The sequence below is a fragment of the Phaethon lepturus genome, unplaced genomic scaffold, assembly GCF_000687285.1.
Source record: "Phaethon lepturus isolate BGI_N335 unplaced genomic scaffold, ASM68728v1 scaffold41323, whole genome shotgun sequence".
Lineage (NCBI taxonomy): Eukaryota > Metazoa > Chordata > Aves > Phaethontiformes > Phaethontidae > Phaethon > Phaethon lepturus.
Window position 1 is genome coordinate 2,770 of NW_010531944.1, and position 11,647 is coordinate 14,416.

The 11,647-nt window shown below is 48.3% G+C and overlaps 1 protein-coding gene across 1 annotated transcript in view; it reads right to left on the reverse strand.

Annotated features, from left to right (window-relative positions):
* LOC104618979 (B-cell lymphoma/leukemia 11A-like) overlaps nucleotides 1-583 on the reverse strand; it is a 3,343-nt gene extending 2,760 nt beyond the window's left edge. The window contains 1 exon segment of the mRNA XM_010284713.1: nucleotides 553-583. Coding sequence (XP_010283015.1) covers nucleotides 553-583 — 31 coding nt within the window.
* Nucleotides 584-11,647: the final 11,064 nt, after the last annotated feature.

The window sequence follows — 11,647 nt, forward strand, 5'->3', positions numbered from 1 at the left end:
CTGGCCGAGCGCCCTGCCGGAGCCGTGTTATTTCCCTCGCGCTGAAAAGAAGCTGAGGATAGTAAACGCCACTTTGGCAAGTAGCGAGCTAACTCTATTTCATGATAATTTATTTTTGGAGATAACATGGACATTATAAAAGAGCAACCAACTAATAAATAACTAAACAAAAAGCCGGCTAATAATGACAGCAGAAAGCAGCCCCTTCTAATATATGGCAAAACGAGGGGGATGAATAACTTTTTGAGGGCCGTCCACGAGGACAGAGCGGCGTGAGATATGGCGAAGGTGAGCGCGCTTTTATCGATTACTGTAACGTTGCGAATAATTCACTTCCACCCCCCTACGGCTGTTTTTTACTAAATGCTGGTAAACTGAAACCGGAGCTAAGAGGAGGATAAAACTTCATTTCCAGTCCCGCTCGGCATTTCTCCCGAGAGATGCTGTTTAGTAATATTAAAAAAAAAAAAACAAACCACACACACAAAAAAAACCCAGCCCAAAGACATGCTCTTGAGGTTTGAATAACCCACAGGAGCGCTCCGAAGGTACCTGCCCGCACCGCGCCGCCCTGCCCTGCCATCTACCTTAGGAGGCATCTGCTCCACAGGCACCGCTCCTGGGGAAAGCCCTTCACATCACAGAATCGCTAGGTTGGAAAGGACCTTCAAGATCATCAAGTCCAACATGACGCAGGGAGAGCTGCCCCCATTAGGTTTCCCCTATTTGCCAAACATGAAGAAATGGGGGGACCCCACAAATAAGGCAGGTTTGGAAAGAAAACCGTTTTGTTTCCCATCTCACTTGGGAGGAGGGGAAGAAAAGCTTCGTCCGGGCGTTTCCGTCCTCCGGCGAGCCGACCGGCGATTTGGGGACAGGACGGGCACGCGGCGCGAGCTCCCCGCCCTGCCTCCCGGCTCCGCGGTTATCCCGCGTTTGGCCTGACAAGCCGAATCAGGCGAGCGGAAAGAGTCTCGGTCGTCTACAGCAGGCATTTAACACTTTAATCGCTTTAAAAGCCCTTGGAATAATATTTAGCGTTTCATCCTGAAGCCGGCGTCGAAATAAAATGCGCTGCGGTGTTTAGTATGTGCCAGGCATGCGAGTGCAGATAAATACTTAAATCTGCTGAAATTAGAGGGAAATTCAATCGGACGTGCACATTCCTATGCTCGTTTGTGAGCTAGGGCAACATCGTAAATGGGAAAATTTCATCTTGCTTCGCCGTAATGAAGTGGAAGTTTTTAACACCAGGGTAGGAGCTAACAACGTAAGGCTACCTCGCCTCTCTACCTTACAGATCAGGTCAGAGAAAATAGCGTTTTGTCTTATAATGAGGATACAACATCGAGCGTTTGCTACCACATTTTAGCATTCCCATCAACTAGATTTTCTAGATCATAAGGGCAGCTCGTGTAATCATAATGTCAATGAGAAGGGCTGTTACGACTGAGACTAAAGATTACATCGAAAAAGCTGCTTTGAAACTGGTAATTATTACCAGTCCACTAATAGCAAATGATGCATTACGGTTTCACTGTATAATCTGTATTTCACTCAGCTCCTGCCAGTATGGCCTTATTGTATTACGGCACTCACAAATTCTAAATTCCTAAACTACAGTCATCAATAAATGTGTTACTTGCCATAATTTGCAAAATTACTTTGTTCATAACATCTTCGACTGTTATAAAGACTAGAATTGATTTCCTGCATGGCCAAATTAGGGCTACATTGATTTAGTGGAGTGTAAAATGTAATATTATTCTTCATTTGCTTGCCTGAAAAATAAGTTTTCAACTCACCATCCGCGTTTGGGAATCAAAATAATAATTTAAATTTAAAACCATGTTTATGTACAAAACTTCCCTAAACAACTCACCGTTTTCAAGGGAGCAACATAAAACCAGGCAATAAAATAAAGCAGCGAAACAGTTAAAATCCACCAGCCATTTGCCTCCACCTCCTGCTTTGAAAAGACACAATTTCTAATTTGTCTATTAGTGCTTGATTAATTATGAAGGCTATTGACTGACCATATCACTACCTAGAGATACGTTCCAGTCTGGTGCAGCCTTGCCAAACTGCAAGAATTATGGCACTAATCCACGCGTTGCCCGCCAGCGGCGAGACGGGTCCTTACACCGCTTGCGGCAGCCTCTGGCGTTGGAAGAGACTCGCCTTTCCTTCCCCCTGTCCCACCACCATGCTTTTCGGTACCGCGTTCGGGTCCCCCCAAAAGCCAGACGGGGTTGCAGGACCTGAAGGCTGTGGATCCGCTCTCTCCTAGCTACGGGCCCGGCTCTACGACCGCATGGGCTTCCAGCTAAAGCACCTGGACAAGACCACGGGCAAGCGAGGACAGCACAGCAGGGAGATGCAGTGACCGGTGCTAGCCGAGGACAGAGCTGGAGATGCTCCCGCGGGGCTCTTTGTGCCTCACCACCCACCACGGCAATGGGATGGGACGTGTTACCCAAAGCAGCGTTGTGATGCCATCGGAGCTTTGGCCAGTTTCCAAGAGGCTAGTGGGAATCCCTCAGGCCGAGAGGCAAAGAGGGGCACTGCTGAAACCGGCAATGGGGCTGGAGCCCGGGCGAAAGGGACCACCAGCTCTCACTCGCCGACTTTTCCTGCATTACACGTCGCTCAGTTGTCCTGTGCCATGACCAAAGACGATGTCTTTGGGTAAAGTGTAACCTCCTCCAGCCCCGTGAACAGTCTTTAGGGCAAAGCACGAAATCCCAGCGAAAACCATTCAAACCAGCTCAGAAGACAAGAGCACCCACTGCTTGCCACCGCAGTCGGTTCCCACCGCTAACCCCTTAGTATGCGCTCTGCCCCCCATACACACCAAGGATACCTGTGCACCCTGAAATCAAGGCACACTTCAAAATATAGCCGTTTTTTCCATCCTGAAGCCACCTCTCCATCCTCCTCCACTACTCAAGGACCAGCCTAGCCCTTCTCAGCCCAGCACTGTGCTGGGAAGGAGTTGGTTTTCTGCTAAGCCTCCTGCAAGAGCTGCTGCCTTCCCGGGGTACCGCACCCTGGATCTGTACCCACTGCCCCGATCCCCCTCTTCTAGACGGGCACCACAGCAGGTTGTACCCAACCATGCCCTCAACACACCCCACTTGACAGTCTTTCCAAACCCCTCCCAAAGCCAACCCTGTTGCTCTTCATCCACCCACCTTTGCTTTATCCACAGCCCTCATCAGTTGCAATTGCACATTCTTTTCTAAATCACCAACGAAATGCTAACCACCGCTGTGGCTCCCACCAGCCCCTGCTGACCTCTCCCATCCACCGATGCCTCTCCAGCTAAGCACCCGCTTCCCAAATCTGTTGGCTGGCTCTTAGTCGCCTGTGCTAGCGATACCGCCCAGGGCTCGGTCTTCCTACACACAATGTCACGCAGCACCGCGTCCAACGCCTTGCAGAGTCTATTTCATCTACATTTATCAACCAAAGTTGTCATCTGGAAGAATGAAATCAGGTTTATTTGACAAGATCTATATTCCATAAATCTAAGTCGAGTGGCATGAATTGTATTTCTATCCTTTAATTCTTTATCCATTGAATCTTATATCGTCTCTTCAATTATTTTGCCCAGAAGAGATAAGCAAAGTGTTGCCAGCTCTCCCACGGTTACCCCGACCAGCTCTTGATGGCATTTTCCCAGTCCATAAGCTTTATTAAATACCAGCATCACATGCTAACTCTTTAGGGATTCTTGGGTGCAAGTTGTCAGGGCCTTTTCATTTAAGAATATTTATCTCCATTGGACCTTGTATAAAATCCTCCTTGGCTACTAATGAGCTAGAAAAAATGTCATCACCCGCCTATGATACAGAAACGTAACACTGCTGCTTTCCAGGTCTACAGCAGAAATATTTATTAAAAATTTCTACCTTACTGCTTCTTCCATCCATCACTTCTAGGGTTTCTCTTTTCTCCAGGACCCTGAGAAGCTCTCCTCTTCTCCCCATCTGTGCCAGCCATGAGTTTTCCTCGGCATCTTCAGTGCCCCTGACCAGTTCTCTACCCACCATGGTTTCTCACTGTGATTGGTTGCTAACTATTTTCCTTTTTTTTTAATTGTCATATATTGATTTTTTTAATATCTAATTGCTGTTCTCATCTCACCACTGAAGCGGCTGAAGTGGGGTTTGGATTTGGGCCAAAATTGCCCTCTCCTTCCTGGACAAGCTCATCCAAGTCTTTACAAATAGCTCCCAATTACCATTCGCACTTTTGCACGTACATTTTTCCTCCCACTCAATTTTACTGCTCATTTTCTTCGTATTTGGGAAATGACCCCTTTAGGAGAATTACACAGGGATACCGTGTACCAAAGACAACCGTGGGGCCAGTATGAAACCTGACTGGTCTCACCCAGTGAAGTCTTGCCCACCGTTACGTACCGATTCCTTTTCTACACCCTGGCCAGCAAAAGACTAGTGACAGGGCACGGCGTTTCACTACAGCACAAATGTGTAGTGTTTCTCAAGTTATTGGGTCCTGCCGAAAAAAAAGCAGCAGAACAGCTCTTGCCTGCCATGCCCCCGAAAGAAGTGATTTAACAAGTGACACACAAGTGACAGATTTAGCTTCTGATCCGAAAAATGTTAACAAATGAGTGGGATGGATATTGGCATTTGAGCGCCTTTAAGGGCAGTTGGCAAAATTACTCAGTAAAATATGAAGAGGTGGCTGCCTTCAGCATTAAGGGGCTTTTTTTATATTAAAAAAAAAGCTGGTTTTTCTGTACTGTGCTCACAGATACACCCAGCACGCTCGAAGTCCAAGTTGAAGCAAACCAGCATCTCCAGGCACAATATAGCTGGCTCCGAGCAAGACCCACAGCCATGTCCACAGCCACCAGCGGCAAAGCCAGACAATATGCTGGGGAGAAGACCAGCTGGGAGGAGAAGCTGTCAGCTAGATGCCACTGCTGGGGGGAGTGGGAAGGATTTCTGGAACTAGGCATGCAAGTTCAGGCATTGCCAAGTGAGTAATGGAATAATCTGCAGGCGTGTGCCAATGTGCTTTGGAAGAGCTTCCTTCGTTTCTCAAAAGTCAGGGCTGGATCCAGGAAAGCTGCTCGCCGGACACACCAGCGCTTTACGGAAGAGCAACGCTGAAACACCACGTGCAGCATCCTCTCGGTACCCCTACCCAAAACAGGCAGCCCCAGCGCAGGACGTCGTGCGGGAAGGACCACCAGATTAAGAAGCAAAATATTAACATGACGTGTATTTTACCACAGAGCATCGTAGGGGCTCCACACAAACACGCAATATTAGAGACACCCCAGTTTTCCCAATGTTTTCACAAACAAAACAGCGGCGTAAGCAGTGACTGCGTACGTGCCAATGGTGTTTGCAAGGATTTCACTCACAGCTGCAGATTTACTCCCTTGGAGAAATCCCCGTGCCAGAGAAATTTCCAAGCAAACCAGGATTTGCCCCTCGCTGTCCGGACGGTCCAGCCCTTGCTCTCGGCAGCATCTTGCCACCAGCCTCGGTGGGGTAGCTGCTGTGTTCTCCTTCACCTTTCCCAAAAAACCTGCACGTGTAAGCAAAGCCCAGGTGTCTTTACTGGGCTACCTGCGCCTATGGGGGCACGTACATACCTTTTGCTATCAAACTGCAGAGAACGAAAGTTAAAAGCGACTCAAACACCTGCACCCCCCGCTCTTCTGCTCGCCACCAAACAATTATCGGAGGAACAGCCTGAGCCAAACGCAGGAACGTCTTTATTCGGCTTTAATGTCAACTGACTGCTTGATTTTTGGGCTGATAAATTTGGAGTTGTTATGGTATTTAAAGGGGGGAAGAAAAAAAATTGAGTTAATTGTTACCACTTGTACTTGATTCAGTTCTTCTCCATCTGGCTTGTCAAATATCTCTTTCCCCCCTCCTCTCTTTTGGAAATCCGTACTGCTGAAATTCCTTTCAACTGAAAACTAGCGAAGTAAAACGGTCGGGACGCAGGAAGCGTCGCAGGGCTGAGAGATAAGTGGGTCCACTCCACGCCTGCAGCAGCCCACTTCTCCCTTGGTAAGAAATAGCTGCTCTGTCATGACTCACCTCTTCCTGGTAGTCAGCAGCATCGGTTCAGATGGGAAACTGTAACTGCCCAAACATATTTTTTTTTCCTTCTTGCACCAATTCTTCCTCCCGATTCTCCAGATTGCAAAAGGCGCGTTATTAACCTGGTCCGTCATTAAACCGGTTATAAGTAGCTGTTAGCACCGTTAGCATCAGCATTGTTGCTGTTGTCATCATAATAATTATAATAATAATAATAAATAACAGCAGTAGCTGCATTTGTATACAACAGGCTACTGCCTCTCTAATCTTTTCTCTTTATCGCTAGATGAGCCGGATTCAGAAGCACTGAAAAAGGAAAACGTCCCCAAAACTCTCTAGGAAGTGACGCAGCATTGCTTGTGAAACGAGAAGCACCATTGCTGTTGTGCACTTGAACAACAAAATTCTGCAAATCAGGTCCACGTTGTTTATGAACAGGCCTGATGGCGGGTCCTGGGACCGGCTGAGTTGTGAGAATGTCAAAACTCTAGAAGATGTTTTGCTTTGTGGGACCCTCAGTGCCCCTTTTGAGCACGTCTTTACTATCCTTTCCTTATCTACGACTTACTGATAAAAGACATACCGATATTCCTGAAAATAATTCTTTTTCTCGCAAATTCAAACTCCCTGAAATCATTTTAATAAAACCGACACAATATTTTCTAAACTGAGTATCAGTAATGCCATTTTTTCATTACACCTCCTTTTAAAAGCCCCTCTTTTAAAGAAGAACCGGACCGAAACGCTAACACCATGACCCAAACTTCAAAAAGAAACCCAAGCAACAGCAATAATAAAAACAAAGGAAGATCTGGCATTGCTTTGCCATTCAAACATTTAGATTGGAGTTAGGAACTCCAGGAATCCACCTTTTTCTCCCAAAGCCAAATTCTCGTCGGGTTTTGCAACACTGCTCAGGTTTCCACGAAACAGACGGTTTTTTGGACCCGAGGAAAGAACAAGTGCAAAGGGCTGGAAACAGGGAGGGCAGTTCCTCCCTGCAGGTGAGCGACGTGCAGCATCCTCGGCGGGGGACGCAGGCAGGAGCGAGGAGGGCTCCATCCGCAGCCCGGCAGCCGGGCTTCCCGTAACCCTGGGGAACATCAGGCCCTTGCAGGAGAAGTGCAAACTTCATGGATGACCATTTTGGTTGTAGCATCAACATACATCATGTATTTACTCGTTCTTTTAAGCAGAAGCGGACCCATACCACCTAGTTTCCCCGCGGGAAAAATATTTTGTTACGGACAAGCAACAAAATGCATGGTTTGCCGGAGCCTCGCGGTGGGGAGGCGTGGGGTGCTGGGGTTCCGCCGGAGCATGCCAGCGCTGACAGGCGTACCGGCCTGACCTCAACGTCTGTCACCATTTTCAAGGCGATTACAATTTGGCCACCACGAAAACCTGCTTCGAGCTCCAACTTGGCAAGTAAGGTATCAGGCTGCAACCGATTTTGTGCTTTTTTAAAACTTAAGGGGGGTGGGAATCTGTCGTGCCTTGATTAGTGAGGAACAGAAGAAACCTGCCGTCGGAAAATAACGCTGGGCTTGAAATTCAGCTTTGAATGAAGTTTTAAAAAGAACCCCTCGAGCAAAGAAGACCTGATGACGCACACATACGCACCCTAAACGCTAACACTACGGGGATGGAGAAATACAGGCAATGCAGACCGCAGCATCACATGGGGAGTAGCTCCATTAACTTCAACCACTGGTGGTGGGACCTAAAGAGCAAACCACATGGCGTTGTCAGCCCCGTAAGAGGAACTCCTCACTGATACCATCTCGTTTCTCTAAAAATACCATTAGCGAAGTAACCAAGAACCCAGATGCGCAGGCTTCCTCGCCCGCCTCACCCGGACTGCCTCTCCCGAGCACAGGCACGGGGGTTGTAGATGAACGGACTCAAAAAGGAGTGGCACTGCTGGGATGACATCTGCTACATCAGCTCCTCTGGACCTCCATGGCACCAGGCGTGTCCCGTGCTGGAAAGTCCACCTGGGTTGTGACCCACTGAGGACCAAGTCTCATCTAAGCCCTGCCCCAAAAAGAGCATCGAAGCCCTTTCAAAGCCTAACTTGACTACCCGGTGAACGACACCTTGCGCCAACGGTTCATAATGATGCATTTACCAGGTGGCTTCTGGGGACAATCAAGTCAATAATTCACTTTTTAAATGCAGTGCTCTAATTATACAGCTACAGAGAGCTTCCAATCATTTTATTCACTTTCATACACCCATGGGATGAGCTGTTTCCTTTTCTACCGTTTTCTCCCAAAGCCTGGCAGATGCCAGCGGTGGGGTGTTTCTCTCGGTTTGCGTCGCAGCTTCGGCATCGCTCAGCCTTGCAGCCGGCACTGCACGGGGCTCTCCTGGAGAGACCGAAGCGCGCTGGCATTTTGAAGGGGCTGTGAGCCGCCTCCCAGGGAGAAACGGGGGCTGGCGCCTTCCCACCGCTGCTCGCCGGTGGGGACGCTGCCGCCGGGGCACTGCCAGGCCGTCGACTCTCCTCGTCACCTATGGCTTTGCTTTATTTTTGCTGCGTTTCGCATATTAGCATCTCTAATTGACGTGCCTGGCTCTGTAAAGCACACACATTTAAACCATCGCCTTGCAGAGATGTGGTGGTCCCTGCCAGCTCCCTTTGGTCCTTCTCACCATCCAGGCGCTGCTGAGGTCCCCTTCTCCATCCCACAGCACCCCTGCTCCCACCAGTGCTTTGGGCAGGGTGTCGGTGGAGCCAGAAAGCCCCAGCCCTCAGCCAAGTAATGGGCTTGGGGACACGCATGAACAGGGGCTCTCCTCGAGAGCCTTATTCCACCTTTTCCTTCCCCAAACGGACCCTCGTCACTGTCCTCCTTCCCAGACTTCCCCTTTGGCTCACTTTCCTCTCACTTTCAAATTAATGATATTTAGCCAGCAGCAAACCATTCTGACAAAGTGGGTCAGGGGAACTGCAGGTCCCCCCAAACGACACCTCCGCCTGCAAATCATCTGCCAGGAAGGCAAAGGTTTATTCTGTCCCTGAGCAAGTTCAATGTCACCATGGAGTTGCAAGCACAGCAAGTGCTGCACCAGATCCTACAATGTTTAGTTTCATAACTTGCACAAGCAAGTATTAGTAGAATCGGTAATATATATATATATTTCCCCCTCCCTGCTTTGCAAATAGGACCAAAAGGTGTCGTAAAGTTGTCTGGTCTCCTCCGGTTTATTCTGTCTCCTCTTCATCGTTGAGATATCCTTGAAGTTGAAAATGATATAATACTCTAAATATCTGGAGTTTGGAGGATGTAAGACTTGCAAGAATTGCTACAGCTTTATTGCGTTCTCGGGGCACAGAGAGTATTCACCATACATACATCAAGTCAAGGAATGCAAAAAGGGCATACAAAAATTTGACGCTTCGAGCTCAGGAGTTTAAATTCCCAGAAAAGCAGACAGAGTCGATTTTCTTATTTATAGATTTGCAGATGAAATCCAACAAAACCAGCCCTCCCCCCAAAAAAAAACCCCTCCCTCCTTTCTGTCAGTAAGGGCTGATTCAATTTCCAGGCTTGCAAGGTCTCCTCTCGCCGAGTATTACCCGACCCCAATAACACGCACTGTTCCAAGGTTAAGATCTGTTTCCTTACAATAATGCAGAAAGCTGTTGTTTCAGTCGCGGCTGCGGAATTCAGCTTTGAAGGACAGGTTAGTACCACACTACATTTAACTGGATTCAGTTCATCTGATTATACAGTGCCTTGCTTTCTGGAATATGTAATCATCTCTTTCTGATGACATTTTAAATATCCAACTAGACAAATAATTGCGGCAATAATTGATAGCTGAGTCAAGCTGGAAGATTATTGATTGGCACGGAACCCGCTGAAACAAATGTTCATCTTTCAAACATTACAGTGAGGATGCTTAAATCTAACTTTTGCTGATAAACGATAAAAATTTGATTTACTGATAAAACCACCGGAATAGAATATGCACTTCAGGATTTGATTACCTTGTGAAATTTTTCGAAGAAAAATTAGGCAGCAGGATTTATATTCTATTTCACGTGAATAATTGCCAAGATATGGATAAGCAGTTGAACATAAACACACGCGGAAAAGTCTTAAAGAGTCGCTGATTAACCCTCTACCTTCCTCAACAGTATTTATCTGTTTCTAACCACTGCTTACGTAGGAGTTTATCCTGCCGCCTTCCCGAGGATGCCTTGCGTGGGTCTCGTTACCGGCAACGGGTAAAAGAAAGATTCCCCCCGTCATTCTCCCAGCAGCTCGAAGCCCTCAGCTGAAATGTGCATATTCTTACTCCGCTGTGAATACAGCCAAAACGATCTCATTTGCCACGGTGTAAATCAGGAGTGCCGGTGCCCAAATCTGCGGCACTGCGTAAAAGCGGCAGGAGGGAGGTCAAGATCAGGTGCATTTGCAAAGTGCATTCGCAATCTTAAAGGCAACGGGTTTAAAGCTGAAATAAACCCACTTTTCAGCTCTTACTACACAGTGGTCTGTTTAAACGTGGGTTTCCTTCTAATTATGAAATTCCGTACCCCGCAGCACTGCCTGTGTGTTGGGGGGAGAGAAAGGGAGGACTTTCTGAAACTTACTGATTAGAAAGCAGAGCGAGCGGCCGCGGCAGAGGATCGCGTGCGGGGCAAGGCAAGCGATGAGCTGCCTAGTTAGGGCAGAGAAGCCGTGGCAAGGCAGAAGCCTGAAATTAAGGAAAAGTGCCAGAATATTTGCGCAGGGAACAAAGAGCATAAATTCCAGAGTAAGAGACGAAAAATGCACTGAAACGTTTTGAAACGGAGCCATTAGGAGCTGATTGAGTCTCGGAGCTACTGTTAAAAATCAGCCGCTTGTTAGATGCGGCGATCAGCTGAGCCCTGACACTTAAGGCGTACGAGGGGGCTTGTCGAGCGGCTTCGCTCTAATTTAGAGATCCTCAGTTAATTAGAAAGCCCTCAGATTTTCTGCAAATGCGGGTCGCTATCGACAGCTCATGCTTTTGATGCTTTCCGGGTGACAGCTGCCGGACTGACCTTCCCGGCGCTGGTAGGGCTACCCAGACCCTCACCTCATTGATTCCCATCGGGGAATTCAATCACCGCCACCAGCGCCGGTGGGAAGTTACAAGTAAGGTTACTCCACTGCTACACGCCGGTTCCTCCTCTGAAACAAACCCCGATGAAATCTGCATTTGCTTAATGCTATAAATAGCTCCAGCGTCAAATTATTATTATTTTATCCTCCTGCCGAGTGGATGTCACAGCCAGCCCAGGACTCCGGGGTGGGAGCTTATGGAAGGCGGTGCCAGCAGAGGTTGGGAGGAGAGCTTTACGGGGGATGACCTGCTCACACTGAACCCACGGCCGCCACCGCAGGAGGGAAACCTCCCTCTGAGATGTTCATTAGCCCCATGCCTACAGCAGGTAGCGGTGGCTGCAGCGGATGGAGCCCCTGGCCGGGAAGCAGCAATCCCCGAGCTCCCTCTCCCATGGGGATGCCTTTCCCAGCCGCAAGCAAGGTCTGGTGATGCTCTCCTAG